Raw genomic sequence first — 19,724 nt, forward strand, 5'->3', positions numbered from 1 at the left:
AGAGGAATTCTAAGAGCTTAGAGGGCACTAGGAGCTAATGGAGGGCATTATGGGTCAAAGGGAAGGTGGTCTTTTACTTCTAGCTAGCTGAATTAGTACATGTTATCCACAGGTTTAGATAGCTTCAACTGTATAAACATTATTTTTTGTGGCCATTATTTGCAGTTAGTACAACTTTATGTCCCACTTTACAGGTAAGTGTTCAGTAAGCCAGACAAGTACATAATGCAAACTTCTCTGTATGTCTTAAACATTTACTTCAAAAACTTAACAGCCATATCAGAAAGCAAAATGGGAATGTTTATTCAATTCCAAAGTCTCTTTGATTTCTATAACACAATATGACATCGCATAATAAGTAATTTAAAGCTGGCCATACATAAAGATATCACATGATTTTTTGCACCAGTACTGTGTATGTTTATCCTACCACTGAAGAGCTGCTCTGATATTCCTTAATCTGACAACGACTGTGTGAGCTGCCAACTTAAGACCATACTGTATTTAACCATATAAAATTTACAATCAGTAACAAAAAGCACAGACCCAAATCTGAAGTCACATAATATGCTGGCAGACCAGAGACCTCCCTGTCCAAGTGAATGTGTTAGTAGCACAAACAGTATAGTCTGATTTGCCTGTACATTATGTTATTGTCAAATATGTGTCTCTGTTGTGTGCACATGGATTTGGGTATATAGGACCTAAACATGTCATTTAGCACATTATTAGCATTCAAATAATATTCAATCAATCATTCCTTTAATAAGAGACATCAAATTTTAAAATATGATTTTTAATATTTGCAAGGTAGACATGTTTACCCTGTACTCACTAGGCCATAATGGGTTTACCGTACTCATTAGGCCATATTGGTTTAATGTAAGATTTGCTTCTTCATACACCATACATACTCATTAACGAGCCTGAGTGATTTACAGACCACTGCCATATTCAAATCAGCAAAAATGGTTTGATTTCTTTTTTAATAGTACCTTTAAGATATTATCGGTTTTGTCATGCCTGGAAATTGGAGGTAAGCGCTGTTCACAAGAACACACCAAGGCAGCCATTGCAGGAAAACCTTGGTTGACATCAAAACCACATCCCTAGGATTGCGAGTCCAATGTCCTACCCACTGAGCTACATGATACCATACACAAAATGGGATTTTCTTTATGACCCTTTTATAATTTACAGTCTATGGGCAATGAAATCTGCCTGAACAATGGATGGCTTCAAACAAAGTACCTTATTTACAGGCATTCTTTCTATAGATAAATTACCATGTATACATGATTAACAGCTTCAAAACTATTTTCTTTCTAATATTTTAACATTTATTTAGAATGAAATACCACTGATATTAGCACTTTTGCAAAAACTAATTACTATACCATTCTACTTGCATTGTCTGATCTGACATCATCTATATGAATTTTCATGCCAGTTTACACCACCTGTTTCCCTGAACTTAATTTTTTTTGTCACACTGTAAAAATTGACTTGGATTTCATGATGTCATTAATATGGTTGCATTTTTGAATGTTGAATGATTGGAAAATGATACTGTGACTTTAAACAGTTTGTTGAGGAAATGTTCTTAAATGATTTTATTTGCAAACCTTGCCACACATCAATATAGCTGATGACAACACTGCCTTGGGCACATGGTATCAATTGTTAAATACAGTCTTCAACAGCATTTCTCAATTTTAAAAAAAAGGATTCAACACCAACATACATTGGCATGTGGATTAACCCTGAGATCAATAAGGCTAGGCATCAAAGGGATATATTCCACAAGAAAAAGACATGAAAAACTACAGAAAATGGAGGAATAAAGCTAAGTACCTGATTGAAAAGCCAAAAGAAGACGCCATAAAGAGGCTACTGGTGAAAGAGTATCAAGACATTATGGAAGATTGTAAAACTACTGAACCCATTACAGGATAGTTGTTACCCACACCAAATAAACAATGATTACCAACATTTCTAGATGACATGGTATCAATTGCTCAATGGTATCAATTGTTTCAAGAAAGCTTTTGTGCTAGTTGATCCTCATTGAATCAATGAATCAAATCCTCAGTAGTGTTTTCATAAGCCTCTCCAGTCACCTTATTCAGACCCAGACAAACACCCACGATGAACTTGATGCCCTTCTGTCATTTAAAACAGATAAAATTCATCATGATATCTTTCAATAGTGAATCTGAGTTTTTTTATATCCTTAACAGAGTATTAATAACTCCTCTTGACGTTATGTTAATGGACCATGAATTCTTAAAACTGTTGCAGCAGTAATAATAAAGTCATTAATGCATAACGTAAACTTCAGTGTAGAGTGGTAACTTTATGGATACACTGAAATATGCAAAGGTTACATCTATCTTTAGAAAAAGAGAAAAGGGTTATGACCACTGAACTACAGACCAATATCCATTCTACCTATATTATCAAAATTATCTGAAAAATAGTCAGGTACATACATTTTTTTAAATTCACTTTATATTTCATAAGGCTCAATGAGGATTTATAAAACATCAATGATGTCAGACAGAACTTTCCAAATTAACAGATATTTGACTACTAGAAAAGGATAATGGTTCTTTAACTCTAATTGTTTTTTTTTATGACTTCAAGAAAGCCTTTGTGCTGGTTGATCCTGGAATTTTGCTGCAATTACTGACCTGTTAAGGTTTCATAATTCTTCTTGCAAATGGTTTTTGATCATACCTAAACCAAAGGTCTCAACAATTAGCCATTACTAATATCAGCTCCCAAACTCACACTACTCATTCTGGGATCCAAGGCTGTTTTAGGCTCTCTCTTCTTTCTTAATTATGTCAAATGATCTTCAAAAAACTAATTAATTCACAAACACAGATATGTCTGCACATGATGCAACCTTGTATGCATCCAGTTTGGATAAAACTGAGGTTATCCAAACAAGTTTCAACTCAGACCTTATTAAATTCAAACTTAGGTGCAACAAAATAAGATGGTAATTAATGAAATTGAAACAAATTGTGTTTTTGTGGGGATATCACAAAAAAACAACATACATTAGGAAACCAAAATTATACTTTACAATAAATATTAGTTAGAAAATTTCAAAATTGAACAGCTTGCAGGTGCGACTGTAGATAATAATTTACAATGGAATGACAGTGTTGACTAGGTTTGTAAAGCAATGACATCCAACATTGTTATACTTTCTTCTCAAATGGGTATCAAGGGAGAATATTCCTTGACTAAATGAGTCACCCTCTATAAATAAAGCAGTTTTATTAATATATGAATATAATCATACCCAACCAAGATACTGATGATACAGGCCTACTTACTAAGTTTGATCAAAATTATATCTGAAACAGTCTCTGGAGTCTTAAAAACTCAGCTAATCAAGATGCAAGATCAACTTATAAATATTCACAGGTTTTACTCATAATAAAATTCATCCAACATTTTGATAATATTAGCCCAATCTGATTAAAGTCAGATCTCCATTGCCCTAAATGAAGATCTGACAGTGACCACTTAGGGGTCATGTTCTTGTAACCTTTGAATTAGCCAATGGAAATGCAGCTTTCAAATATCTGAAAGTGAATCCAATCATTCAGCACACGTCGATGCTCTTCTGACACACTGCTCAGTCTCCCAAATGTGAAGATATAAGACTTCATCTGATTGGCTGATAAAGTTAGCAATTATGGTAATAACATACATCACCAGAACATGACCCTAAGTGGTTGCTGTCAGATCTTCATGTAGGGCAGTGAACATCTTATTTTAATCAGACTGATTTTAGCCTAATTCCAAATTTTGATTCAAATCAGGTCAGAACTACTTTTCCTCAACTCAAAAGAAATGCAGCTGATTTGATGCACAATCACCTCATTAATATAATTTAATCAAGCTTGTCTGAAACTTTGATGATATAAGCCCATAATCCAAATTTGATTCAAAGTGGATCAGAAATATGGTCTCCAGTATGGCTTCAAGAATGGAAACAAACAATTGTAAATGGACTGATACTGGCTGACATAGAGGAACACAACAAGCAATACCATAAACTTTTTTGACCATATGTCCAGGTGAACAATAAATTACTGTAATGGCCTGAAAATCTAATCAGGTCATTTACATATCGACACAAACAAACATAGTAAATATAATTTATCTACATCAGGTGGTTTTGCTTAATTGCGCTAACAAGGTTTTAATCAAAAATGGGGTGGACATACTGATGTACATATAGATTTACATACCAATATACAGATAGCAGCAAAATGTTATGCCTCTTTCTGCTATCAGTGGGAACATACAAACCCATAACAACCACATCAGTCAATGGAAAACTAAATGGCTTTTTTTTGCCACAGGCATTTTACTTAGGCATGTTGGGCCTGACATGCTTACAGAAATTACTGCCAGTAAACAACAAGCCTTATATCCCCACAACATGCCTTGATTCCAAAAGAATCATTTTTTTTTAATAGATTTAACACAAACCAATGTAAACCTTTTTCTGGGCATTGTATGTGTTTTTTTGGTTTTATTTTATTCATCAAAATACTCTTAAAAAAATAGGAGGCATGCAAACAATGGTGTTATGAAAGCATAAATTAACTAATCAAAGAATTAGTGATAATTTATTTTGTAAATTGGAAATCCAGCTACTACAAAAAGACATTTCAAATGATGGCAGACAAAAAGTCCATGTTATCTAAGCTGACAAACCCTAACATGCCTTAGAAGAAACAAAGGGAAAATCCAAATTATATATTAATAAAATGCTACATGAAGACATAAACAACACTCAACAACTCTTTTGGGGGTCATGGGTGGCTGAATGGTCTAAAGCGCCTGCCTTTACTGATCACTGCCATCTCACATCTGTCCACGTGGGTTTGAGTCTCAAGCTTGGCCAATGTGAGTATGTGAGAAAGAATGTTAATAGCTTCCTATGGGTTGGTGGTTCTTAGTACCGTAGGTTTTTCCTGGGTTCTTCCTCCACCAATTATACTGGCCAGCTATCATGTGCTGAAAAATGGGGTTAAACTCATAATACCAACAACAACAACTCCTTCACTGCCTTCCTGATTATTTTTAAGCACCAATTTTCCATGGCTAATTTAAAACTGCTACTAATAACAATTGCTATTAAAGCTGAAGATGGAAGATGAAAGCCAAGATGAATTTCATACATGTGTTTAGGGTGTACTTGGTAAATTACATTAAAAAGAACCATGAAATTGAAATGCCATCAGTCTCCAATAAGTCTCAAAAAATACTATCAAAAAAGATAAGAAAGAAAGAATCCTGGTGAGCTATATTTGATCAGATATTTATTTTCAAGTTACATGTATCAGTCTCCAATAAGTCTCAAAAAATACTATCAAAATAGATAAGAAAGAAAGAATCCTGGTGATCTATATTTGATCAGATATTTATTTTCAAGTTACATGTATTATATATTAATAAGGCCTTGAGATTAAAAAGGAACTATAACAAACATATCAAAAGTGGAATGCACCACAATAAGGTTCACTAGCTGTCTATTGATTAGACATATTTATATTGCCCTGAAGCTACTTTTTCTTACGCTTGAGACAAGCATACAATAAACCCAATTGTATTTTTTCTTCTAACTGGCATGGCCGAAGAATATCAAATATTTAACAAATTTAATTTCCAGATCATTATCAATTATCTGAACATGCCATGTGGTATAAAGTTCAACAATTTTCACAGTTAATTTAAGAAGAAAAATGAAACAAACTTTAAAAAAAGAACAAGATCACTATTAGCATAGGTTTTAAGTTTCAAGGTGTTAATAACTGTATTCCTAGAAGAGATCATCTAGCCTCATTGTTTCTAAATTTACAAAGTCAGTACATGGTCTAGTTTGTAACCAGTTAAACATGACTTTGAGACATCGTGGGAAGTTCAATAGATTGTTCAATACCAATGTTCCAGACTAATAAACTCAGTGTTCAACAGGTAATGTTAACATCTGAATAACAATAGACTACCTGGAATTTAAACTACATACCCATGAAATTACCACCTTTAATAATGACTGTGCAAGGCTAGTGTGTGGTAGTTATGACCGGTATACGGACTGGAATAGATCTGCCAATATTGAACAAAATGTCAATGATAGCCAACTCAGGAAGCCCTAATTGATTATGTTTGCAGACTAAAGAAGATTAATATAGGGACATAAAGCTCAAAGGAAATCAAAATGCCATCTAAAATGAGCTATGCTTCCAAAACAGTAATAAACAATGCACTGAAGGAGCCTTGTTGACAAAATACTGTGTTTACAAGCTTAGGAAAACAAGGCAGAAAGTATGAGAGGCTTAATTCCAGTGTGGTGTACCTAAAATCAATATTTTTTAGCTGTGAAGATAAAGTAGGGTTGGTCATGTCAAGTTTGCATGAAGTTATTTACAGGCACGGATCGGATCGCAAGGTGTGACTATAAAACAAACATTGCCAAAGATAGCCAAGCTTGTCTATAATGACATCTTGGATGGTACATTGGTTATCTCTGCACATTTTGAACAAGAGAACAACAAAGAGCACTTTTTACCTTTACACTACCAATGACCTTGGTCACTGAGCAAAAAAGAATTACTATTAACTTGGTCTTTAAGCTATTTAGGAACTAACTAATGACCATTTTCTTTGAAATAAGGAACTAACTCATAATTTTAGTCTCTGAGCTAAGGAATTCACTCATGCATGATAAAGTGTGGAAATGGGTAAATTAGGATTTATCCAAACATCTTAAGTAAAAAAATGACAATCTGGCTAATGAAATAGGCCAATTGACTTATTTTATCCTTATTTTAACTTTGATTTTGAGGAATAGGGTTTAATGGCATACAACATCTAGTCATGAAATACTGCTAGTCAAGATTTACTTCCCAACACATTTGTATGAAATGTCTCTGATCATTACAAAGTCATGGGCCCAACAAGCAGCTATTAATGGATGGATGGACTTAGAGACATATTGATGGATAATGCCACACCATAATATACCAGAGTTAAAATGGATGTATAATAAAAATGCAGGGATCATTTGATATCAGCCAGCCATCCAAATAAAGGTCACTGTAACCTATTCTCCACTGGGCAGGTTTACAAATATGCATGCTGCATTCTGACTAGGGTTACATGACCATACCATAAATAGTGCTTTGTCAGTTATGCCAGGAACAAAACTTTCATACAGAGTAACCTGTGAAAATGAAAGTCACTAGTGTAAAAAAAAATAGGTTAGTATAACCTAATTTCTCTTGTGGATGTCTGCATTATAGAAAACCAATATCCTGACCAAGTTACATGAAGGTACAATATCAGTAAACTAAAACTTTAATACTGGGGCTAACCTCTAAAAAAAAACAAGAGTCACATACAGACCAAAGATCACTCATCTGTCTATTGTCTATCTAAATTCCAAATGCAAGTGCAGTCTGCCAAGCAATCTGGGCTAGATGGGTGCTTTCTGTCAAAATTTCTTAAAATCTATTAATTGGTTTTGACAAAATTTGAGTTTCTCTACTATCTTCAGCAATAACTGATGACAAATTAACACAGTTTGTACCAGCATGAAAGGCTTTCAGACCAGGGTAATTTTTAAAAAATTTGATTAAATTCTATTGAGCATTTTTTGAGCAGAAGACATTTAAATGCATATATTGGACAGCAGAACTACACATAACAAACTTAAAATGCCTTTATTAACTGATACTTTTCATCAAATTTGGTCAAATTCAGTAAAGAAGTTTTGATAAGTCATTTAAAGTAGCTATATTGTTAGTAATGAAGGCCTTATATTATAACAGACCTGCATCACCGTACAGACTTAAAGATCAAATTTTGTTGGGCAGTTTTTAACAATGTCATTTAAAGGTTTTTCTAACTTCTATAGTAGTGGCCATATTTGTCAGATTGACATCAATGGTAAAAGCATTAAAGGTCATCATCCCAAGACGTATTCTGTCAAATTTGGTAAAATTCTCTTTAGAAGATTTGAGAATTCATTTAAAGGTTTTTCCATTTTAGTAATGGTGGCCATATTTGATGACAGATTGGAACAATTTGTACAAACCTGGCTTTAATGCCAATTTGCTTTGTCAAATTCTGTTGAGCAATTTTTTGGAAGTCATTACAAGATTTTTCTATACTGTTGTTTAGTAATGGTAGCCAAATTTGATGGTAAATTGATGTCATTTAAAAAAAAAAATTTTTATGGCAGAATCCTACCCACCAAGTCTTGCTGAAATTAGGCCAGTGTTGGTTTTTCTTTTTCATGAAGTTCAAAATAGTTATTGCTGAGAGTCATGCAATGCATGATGGATAAAGGGCCACATAATAAGTTCAAAGTGAGTTAAAAACAGTCATTTTTTTTAAAAAAGTAGTGACTTTCCTTTACCAGGGTTGATTAGGAATAATGCGAAGAATACCCTAAGTTCCATGAAAACATCTTGTTTGAAGTAAGAAATAATATGCAGACAAAACTTTGACATTTGGATTAACCTAACTGCAGACACCACCAATGAAACATGTATATAGCATAAGCTTTTCTGTACTTGGGTACAAATGAGCTAATAAAAAAATCAAAAGGATGGTACCTGTAAAACTGAAGGTATACCATAAATTCGACTAACTGGTTTTTGTTTCGAATTATGTCTGTTATATTTAGGAAGTGACAGTGTGGCTTGAAAAGACTGAACTCATGGGTCCATAACTCAAACCAAGTGCTCTATCTAATGTATCATCACACCAAATATTCAAAGTGGAACCTGTGATATGTTAAAGGCATGTTTTTTTTAAAAGTAAGCCTTAGCATCTTCATCAACCATAAATGAGTAGACTTCATATGACTGATTATCCTACTCTTGCTATGAATGACTCCATCAACTACCGTATAACTGAGAAGACTTTGTAAGAATGATTATCACACTCTTGCTATGAATGGCTCCATCAACTACTGTATAACTGAGAAGACTTTGTAAGAATGATTATCACACTCTTGCTATGAATGACTCCATCAACTACTGTATAACTGAGAAGACTTTGCATGAATGATTATCATACTCTTGCTATGAATGACTCCATCAACTACTGTATAACTGAGAAGACTTTGCATGAATGACTATCATACTCATACAACTATATCAAGAAGTCATGTAGCTAAAATGTAGTGTAGAATTTGGAGAGTTGGACAGAACTTTAGTATATGTATAATTTGATATAAACAGTAATTGCCAAAATGATTTAGTGTTCTAAATATTACACCACAGAACTCTCCTCACCCTTAAACCAGAAGAAGAGAACCCCCCAGTCAGAAGTGGTAGAAAATGCAGGTCAGACAACAAGACCCAATGGGTCAAAATTTATCATACTCTTGCTAAGAAATGATTTCATCAACTATAAATGAACAGACTTTACATGAATGACTCTTACTATGAATGAACACTTCACTGCAGCTAACAAATGGAAGAGAAAGCCAATCTAGGCTTAGCCTACATTTATCAAGACTACCACCATTCTATCTAGTCTCTACAACACCATTCTATCTAGTCTCTATAACACCATTCAATCTAGTCTCTACAACACCATTCAATCTAGTCTCTACAACACCATTCTATCTAGTCTCTACAACACCATTCTATCTAGTCTCTACAACACCATTCTATCTAGTCTCTACAACACCATTCTATCTAGTCTCTACACCACCATTCAATCTAGTCTCTACAACACCATTCAATCTAGTCTCTACAACACCATTCAATCTAGTCTCTACACCACCATTCTATCTGGTTTATACAACAGCATTCTATCTGGTATCTACACCAGCATACTATCCACACCACAATTCTATTCAGTCTGTACACCAGCATTCTCCATACCATTTCAATCACTTATCAGATATTTTAAAAATTTCTAGGAAGGATCTAAAAGAGAAACAGCAAATGTTGATGTGGCACAGTTTGTCTCGTTTCAATGGCTGGCATAGCCCATTTCATGCAGACTTTGGTGAACTTCGTAATTTGCTCGGAATTTTGATCATGTGGTGAGTGGTCAGCTGACCATAATAGCCACTTGATAGGTGGTGGGCAAAATATGGCTAATGCTTCAGCATCAGCATCAACTTCTGTAACTACTTCAACATCGTTTATTGAGTTGAGAAATGCATATTCAACAATGATGCTGCCGCTGATATTGACCAAATTTAATATTGGAACCATCCGGTCTTATTTTCTGGAAACTAGGGCGGATTTCAAACCTATATGAGAGAGTAGCTTTGAGCTGTTTACATCTGGACATGTACATGTAAGTAAGGAAATGGTGTCGAAGTAAATTTAATCCTGACAATCAAAGAGCAAGTTGTTCAAACTATTTCTGTGCATCCAAAACGTCACTATAATAAAATGCATTTCATATGAGTTTATCAGATTTATTTTTGAAAGTCTGTGGATAATTTACATATAAATTTCAATCATTTAATTAATTTTATTTCTGAAATATTTCTAAACAACAATGGATGCCATTTTGTTATGTACATGTACCCACCATCATTTGATTGGCTGGAGTATAAAGTAACTCGGGAGGTTATTCAGATAATTACGGAGCAACTCGGTTAAATTCGGTATGAAATGGGCTATGGGAACACTTCAAAAGAGCCAGCATTGGCCCAAGAATATTACTGTGTAAATCAACTCTCTGCATGGAAACACACCTATTAAAAATACCTTTATTACTTTCAGTACAGTCTCTAAAATCTGATTTTTTTTACTGAGGTTATCTATATTGTCATGAATGAGTTCACTTTTAATGTATGTCACTATGTTAAGATTGTGTGGATTAAGACACAAACAGTATGACAACTAAAATTATCCGCATTTTCATTCCATGAACAGATTTACTCAAACATGCAATTACAGTATTATGAAAAAATAATTCTATGATCTTGTGGTTGAAAATGTTCATAAGAAAAAATCTGCGCATAAGAAATCTGTCTCTAAGAAATGGAGCTCAGACAGTGAGATTATGAGATGGTCCAGAATTCTTGGAAACTTTTCCTCAAACTGTCATATCACCTGCATTATAGAAAATACTGCCATATAAAGATTAGCTGGTTGTTGGTTTTAAACAACACATTTATCCCATTATTGGATATATCATGCAGATTAAATGGGAGGTACCATTTATACTTGCTTATAAGTCAAGTCAAAGTGTAAACAACACTGATCCTGATCTGCAACATAAAGTGCCTGCAGATAAGGGTCAATCTTCTTTGTTCTACTGATTACTCCTAACAAACTGCACAGGCTTAGATCTACCAGCACATTATGCAAAAAGCAGATCTGGGTCTGTGCAGTTTAAAGGTGGACTTGTCTTATTAGTGACTAGTGAGTACAGACAATAACTGCCATTTTTGAAGACACATACTCATAAAGGGAAACATTTATGACCCCTCATTACCAGAAGACATGCATTCATACGTAACAAAACTGTGCAGCATACTGAATGTTCCTTAATAGCAATGTTTTACTGGACTACCTCCAACGGTTTATGTCCTGTTTGGTTGTAAATTATCTTGAATGGCTTATCAGGTATGATAAATTTAAATGCATGGTAAAATTTCACACCATTATATTTCCTCACTTTTAGTAAAGAAGTGTTTAATTTAGCCAAGAGCATCTTAGTGTATAAGGACAACCTTTGACCATAACTTAAATGCTTGCAAGGTATCCAAAAACAAAGGTCCTTTTCATTGTCAAGTATGTCAATTCCTAAATGAAGAGTCCCATTGGAAGACCTTGGTTTAAATCAATAAATACCCTATCCAAATGCAAAATTGGACAAAGCTGATGCAGCTGTTGAATAATTACTCCAATTTATTATGCACCATCAGACAAATTGAACAAGACTATAGTCAATACTTGACATGAACTTAGGAGCAGGTAACTGAATAGCTAGCTATAAATTGATCATGAGGTCATTTTACACCAGGACTTTCAGTTATTTTAACTGAAATAGACTGGCTGATTTTTTAAAATTAAAACAGACTGGCTGAACATCTTCAGTGCAAATAATTAAGAACATATGGGCCACAAATAGGACTAAAACATTTTAAAGAGCTTGAAACGTGTGTGTGTGTGCTTTGGATTTTTAATGTAGCTTTAGCAATTTTTCAGTCATATTGCTACGATGTGTGCAGCATGCCAGTTTATAGTGATGTCTAGCACTGGGGCATCATGGTGCAGACATCTAGCTTCATGTCCCACCCAGTCACATTATCCGTCAGGCCAAACAGTCCTAACACTAACCTTTCATTGCTGAGCAACAAGTGAGGCAGCTGCTAGTACCATTTTAATTAAAACAAACTGGCTAAACATGTTTAGTGTAAACAATTAAGAAAGTATGGGCCACAAATTGGACTATAACATTTTAAAAACCTTTAAACACGATTGTCATCTCAAATGAATAACAATTCACAAACTCAACTGCAAATGCTGCTAATGGGATAGCCACTGAATACATGTCACAGTGATTTAGATATGTGTAAATTTTAGCAGTATCTGAATAGTAAACATTCAACCCTAATTTGTAAACTGGCATGGTGTAAAACATCAATATTCCTATCAATACTGTGGCAGTCATACACTGAACTGACAATGAAATGCTGTAATATATTGGTAATTCAAATCCCTCAAAAAATATTTATGTGATAGTTGGGGAAAAGAAAACAAAAGTTTAATACAGATTTGGATATTTGCTTCTAGTGGGGCTTGTATCGTGATGACAGAACTGTATTTACTAAATGCTGTAAATTCAATAGTTTGGGTTGAGTAACACTGCTACCAAACACAAATTTAAAAACCCAATAAACAATTTTCCTTTTGTGGAAATAACAAGGCCCTCCTCCCAAATCCATGAATTAAACTAGAGATTAAAATCCTTTTTGCAAGATCTTGAAATTTTTTACCAATGAAAACAAATGAATTAAAAGTATATGCTGCTAAGATTTCTTAATGGACTTTACTGATTGTATTGAATTGATAAGTAAATTCAGCAGCACAATTTATTGTCCATGAAAATGTTTAGTATATACTTTCAATTTACATAATTATTCTTGAAAACAGATCTTTTACATAAAACATCATTACTATTTAAATTTCAATTCTTAGATATATTTTAACTAAAGATGATACCTTTCTTTCACAATAATGAAAAGAAAACCGTGCCACACATCTTTGTGTAAACCTAAATGAATGTTACAGTGAAACTTCCCTAAATAGGTACCTCAAACCTGTCTCCTCTGAACTATATTTATCCCAATATGGCCATTCTAATATCAATCAAAGGAGACATGTATCTCAGTTGGTAGAGCATCAAACTCATAATTCAGGGGTCCTGGGTTCAATATCTGGCCAGGCCAGCCTGGGTCAGTAACCTCTGTTTCCTTGATAAAGGTACTTAGCTCCCATTTCCTCAGCATAATGTAGCTAATAATGTGTTGAAACTGTCATTAAAATCATTGTCAAAGAATATTGTTTTGACTTTTTAATTATTTCCCAATGAACCCCATATAATCAGATAAATGTAAATCTTTGAAAAAAACTAATTATTTCATATGGTTTTTTAATGTGATATTTTTTTTAATTGATATATGTATTATTCACACAGATATTAATTGTACATATTATATTGTTCAGTTTACAGGACAAGTATAAGTAGGAATTGTCTCTTCTACCAATCGTTAATATGAACCACCCTGTAAATCACAAGTAGGCGCTATGTACCTGAAATGTAACCCCTTCATGTGAACTTAGGAAAACTTTTGTTTTGTGCAAGTGCCATTCAACCATGTTATAGTGAACAAATTTGATCAAGGAATATTCCAAGAATTTGCAGTATTTGTAACATTTCTTGACATTGATTTCTATTGGTTGTCTTATGAATACTGATCTCATACTGAACACCTGTCAAAGAGAACATGTATGTATTTTAACTATTCATCTTGATTTTAAATTCAGCCATGTTATAATCAAGATGTAAGTTTTTGCTGTGATGGAAACTAATCTGCTTTTATATCTAAAGCCATGTAATGAAGATCAAGTTATACAATAAAATTCCAATCAGTCAGTCGAAGTATTGTGACTTTATTTTGATCCCTGTAACAACCAACAAAAATTAATATCAATCAAACCTCTTTACATTGGTCACCTCTGCATAATGACCAAACATTTTGGTCACATCTTCTGAAGGTAGGCTTCATTGTATCTTGGGTATCTCTACATCACAAGCAAAAATGATTCATACTGTCATACTGGCCTTACCATATCCAACTTATCACTGATTTATTGCCACAAAGTTTGCATTTTGACTTGTTAGATAGAATGTTACAACACTAAAGTGTTGGTATGAGGTTTTGTCTGCATGTGATAACTATGCAACTGGTTATGGAATGTAAAATGAGTCCTCCCACCACCAGCACCACCCAAAGCCTTATAAACATTATCTTTTATAAAGAAAGAAAAAGGTACATTTGACATTTAAAATTTGTGTGTATTGAACACTCCAGAAACCAGATAAAATCAGTCATATATATATATATATATATATATATATATATATATATATATATATATATATATATATATATATATATATATAAAGAGAGAGACAGATGGACAACATACAGAGACAGAAAGAGAGAGGCAAGAGTCATGTAAATGGATTTTAAAGAAATGACAGATTGACAGATAGATGAATGAGTGGATGGACAGATAGATACATAGGCAGAATGAATGAAATAAGGAATACATGACAAGAAGAAAGAAAAGAAGCAAGCTGCCAGATAGACATGAGTATACAAATGGTCCGTTTGTGAGTTAAATTGATAAAAGCAGTCATTCACACCTCGTAATCACCTGTCACTACTTCAATTAAATAAAGTTCCAAAAGAAAGAAGAACAGTGGAAGCTAGTCACATTGAATGGAAGGTTGCTTCATGTAGGCAAACTATATAGGAAAGTTCAAGAGTACTAAATAATGGTACTCTCTATGGACAAGTGGTCACGATATAGGGGTAGTTGCTAGACAAGGTCTGACTGTATATGATTTAATCATAATTCTACAATCTGGAAAGGGATGTCAGCAGTTACGTATGTATCATTGACTTAAAATGTATGTTAATGTGGCTGAGTAGGTGCGTTTATGAAAATTAAACAAAATATTAGCTGCTGTTCTCCAACTTATTACCAATGTGGTTTAACCCAAGTCTATTCATTCCTGACAGTTGAATGCTCTGCAGCTTAGTTCTTATCACAAAACTTCAAGATGATAATTATTGATTTCTATGGCCTTTCACAAATTCTGGCCAGGTACTTGGCTTATTTTCAACTGTAAACTAGCTTTTCTTCCACATATTAGATAACTCAGGGACAAATGTCAAAAAGCCTTGGATTTCATAGGAGTTATGGCAAATACATACTGGAGAGCAGATTGGAGGTCATGCTTTGGTTATATCGGTCAAGAGTGAAACTTGACTATAGATGGATAGTGTTAATAGACCAGCTTGTAAACTTTACCTGCAAATGCTTGATGCTCTCTGGGTGAAATTTCAACATCTCCTTCTGAAGGCCTGTGTTGAGACAAATGAACCATCACTTTATCTCTTACAACTAGCACTTCAGTATGTTACCTATCTTCTAACTGATCAATTGATGAAGTGTTTAGTTCCAAATACCAGAACTTAAACAGTCAGACACCAAACTTCATTCCACCCTTGGTATATAAATTTGTCCTCATTTAGAAACAGCAAAAAAGAAGAAAAATCAATGTTGGAAATATTGCAGAATTCTGTAATCCCCCAAATCACCATTGTGGTTATCAAAACCTAAAATAATATTTCACACTAGGAATTCAAAAAGTCTTCAACAAATTCACTCCTTTCCCAGACTAAATTCAATGAAATCTGATCCTCCTATAGTAACCTTATGTCCATGTATACAGACAGTTTGAAAGATGAAGACAAAATAGGAGCTGCCATTGCAGCACCCTGTGGTACTGTCTTGATCCTGTTACCAGACAAATCCTCAATTGTTACTGCAGAAATTACAGCCATACTCAAAGCTTTGAACTACACTGAAACCTCTCAAAAAGCAACTTACATCCTCTTTCAGATTCCCTTTCCATACTGAAAGCATGGCAGAATCTTATGCCTGAGAACCCGCTAACATCGCAAATATTACAGATACATGATGTTCTCATATAATCTTGGAAAATATTCTGTACTGATGGCTGCTTAATTACATTGGCATAAAAGACAATACAGTTACAAATTTCTGAATGAAAGATTCAGTATACTGGCTTCAAATATAGTATAAGTATAAAAATCAGCATCTTTGTCAAACTTCACAAAATATGTGGAATGCAAACTTCACATACAATCTTAAGAATATTAAACCCACTATTGGCAAGTAACATCCCTCATATAAAACAGATCAGAGAGATGAGGTAGTAATGTATTGATTGCATATCAGACACATATCTGACTCATGCATACCAACTGAAGGGTGAACGTCATCCTGAGTGCATACCCTGCCAACTGACAGTGGAACATATTCTTGATGAATATGTTGAATTCTACCCTGCGAGACAGAAGTATTTTGATGTGAACTACTTGAAGAAACTATATGACGGCATTCCACCTGAGATAATCTTGGATTTATTAGAGAAATGTGGTTTATACAGTAAAACCTGTCAAGAAAGACCACTGTTAATTGAGATATTATCTTACTTAACACATTAACCCCAGGAGATTTTTGTCATTTTCGCATGAAAATCAAGTAGGAAACATATTTTGAAAGCTATTTCTGAATAAATCCGAAAACACCAAACCCCCAGTGATCTTTAATAACATACTGCCTAGTTGTGTTAGAAACATCATTTTTCATTGGCTATTTCACTCGCGCATGAGCAGAAGGGTAAAAGTTGGATTTTTTTATCTTTTTTTTGCTAAACGGAGACATTATTTTTGCATCAAGACCACTCTTTATTCCAAATGCCCATCTTATCCTACTTTTTGCAAAGGCTCATCTGTCTGTTTGCAGTTCATACTGGTTTGCCTTAGATCTGGGACCAAAAAGTCTAAAATCCGGACACAAAATTGGATTCCGACCACAGGCAAATTTTGGGTAGAAAAAAATCAGGTCCAAAAAAATGAGTTTTTTATATCTGTATTTTGTAGTGCAACTAGATATTCCAGATTATTTGGTATCATTGTAGAGCTACATCTGTCTACCTTTCTATAATACCACCCACTTTAGTGTATCATGCATGACCATGATGCTACAGAGCTCGGCAGTAGGCTACTACCTCCTGCCCTGTTAAGTTATCGCTAGGGGTTAATGTGTTAAGAAATCAGTTTTTCTAAACACAAATTGATTGATTATATACTTTTATGACCTGTCATGAGAGAAGACCTGTGTTGTGAGACCATAATATTTTGGCAGAAAAGGTTGTCTTTAACCCTATTTTATTTTATTTTATTGACTTTTTGTGCAAGTCAAGTTTATATTTTTAAAACTGAACCATTTGTTCGCACTACATTGCCACTTTTATGCTGAGGTGCCGTAAAACACAACAACATACATTATTATACATAAGTACTAAACATCACCAATGCTGGGTAGTACAAACTATTTCTAACATGATTTCACTGTGACATCATATTACAACATTCAATACAGTTATTGCTGGAACATAACTCTAGCTTGACCTCATCCAAAAATATCCACATATTTTAACACTGATTTTGTTGTATGTGTTTCTTTCTCAGCATTTTTACTATAATATTATTACTGTCCAAGGACCACTGATCACTGAAGAAAGAAATCAAATAAAGAACCATCTTATAAAGATATGAGTAATCAAATTCTTAAAAATGATGCCTATGGCCAATATAATCGATAATAAATGCCTACATGACATCTGACTTGTACTCTGCATAAGTAAAAATGCTTACTTTTTCTTTTTCTTCTTCTTTTTCTTTTTCTCAAGCTCCTTCTTCTCTTCCTCCTTGGGAGTCTGCTCCAGCTTGCTCTGAGCAGACTCAAGTTCTCCCTCTCCTTCCCCCTCCACCTCTTCTACTTCTCCTTCCTCCTCTACCAGGGTACTGATACCAGTGTCTGGATCTAAACAAACAATAAATACAATGAAACCATGTTAAAAAGTCTAATACTTTGTTTCCACAGATTCATACCACTTTATGGAGAAAATCCCAATCAGATTAAAATCAAGATCAATTTACAGTAAGTATATCTGATATGCACCAACATGAATTCCTGTATTCTTCAGTTTTTTTAATTCACCAATCAAATTACTGCTTTCATATTTCTGAAAGTGAGAAATGTCATTCAAATCATGCCATTATAAATGATAACTCTCCCTAACATGAAATCTGATAGGCCACTAAAAATAAGTGGACCATAAATATCAGAGGTCAACAGAAAAATACATTTTTATCACTGCCTGTCAATTCTGTTATTAGAAAATTTTAATCTCAATCAGATTGCAAAAATCCTTCCAGACATCTGCATTTATGGAATAAAATCTGCATTACATGGAAATGACTTTAGAAGGAAGTAAAATGGCAAAGAAGGATGATAGATCTCTCATTTTCATTTTATTTTTCTTTAGCTCTTCCATTCAGATTGCAATATTTTCAAATACTAAAGAGATTTTTAAAAGAAAATTAAAGAAAAGAGACATGATTTAGAAAGAACAGGTCAGCTTAAGAATGTAAACTGTATTCATAAAATAATCTACACTTTAGTATTATCCATCAACATACCTGCAACAATTATGAACATCAGAGTACAGTGAATGAGACATTATATGCCCACCAAATGTTTAATAGTTCTTTATGTCAATAACTAAAAAATTTGCATAGAAACCATTTTCTTCTTTCAATCAGTGCAACCCTGACCCTTGACATGGGGGGGCTCTTTCAGTCTGAGTGCCTTGACCCTTGGCTTGAGGGAGGAGGCCTCTTTCATTCTGAGTAACCTTGGCCTTTGACATTTTTTGGGGGCCCCTTTCAGTCAGAGAAACCTTGAACTTTGACATTTTTTGGGCCTCTTTCAGCCATGAGTAACCCAGACCCTTGACTTTTTTGGGCTCTTTCAGAGTAACCTTGACCTTTGACCTTTTGGGGCCCTGGGTGGCTGAGTGGCCTAAAGCAATTACCTTTGGGGGTGCTCACCAGTTATTATGTACTTTTGAGAGAGTGATGTATGTAAGGTGAAGTTGCCTGCATTTAAAAAATGCACAATGAATAGAATGTTTACATACCTCTATGCTACATTAATGTAATGTGGATGATATTTCTTTGGATATTGTACTTTTGGAAATTGTACATGATCTAAGCACACTGCTAACTAAAATGACTGCTCCCTTTTGCCAAAAAAAATCAGCCTGAATTAGTCTAATGTACACTAATGCATAGCAGCTATTAAAATAGGGAAAATGAATTTTGCCAGACTAGACAAATACCAGCTTCTGAAAGTGCAATGAATGAATAACCAAATATAAAAAATGTAAAAAAAACACTTATCAGCTCTTTTTTTATATACAATTTACCTCTGAAGTTCAGGAAGTGAAAATGACCAAGTGGAGCTAGCACT

At 34.0% G+C, this 19,724-nt stretch overlaps 1 protein-coding gene across 6 annotated transcripts in view; it reads right to left on the bottom strand.

The window, feature by feature from the left end:
* The window catches only part of LOC149801422 (tubulin polyglutamylase ttll6-like), a 156,081-nt gene that overhangs the window by 115,831 nt on the left and 20,526 nt on the right, over positions 1-19,724 (bottom strand). For all 6 annotated transcript variants that reach the window (XM_089955530.1, XM_089955528.1, XM_089955527.1 and 3 more), the window contains exon 3: positions 18,065-18,233. In XM_089955530.1, the coding sequence (XP_089811656.1) occupies positions 18,065-18,233 (169 nt within the window). The remainder of the gene's footprint in view (positions 1-18,064; positions 18,234-19,724) is intronic.

Source organism: Sinohyriopsis cumingii, chromosome 4 (assembly GCF_028554795.1).
Source record: "Sinohyriopsis cumingii isolate HCF-2022 chromosome 4, ASM2855479v2, whole genome shotgun sequence".
NCBI classification, from domain to species: domain Eukaryota; kingdom Metazoa; phylum Mollusca; class Bivalvia; order Unionida; family Unionidae; genus Sinohyriopsis; species Sinohyriopsis cumingii.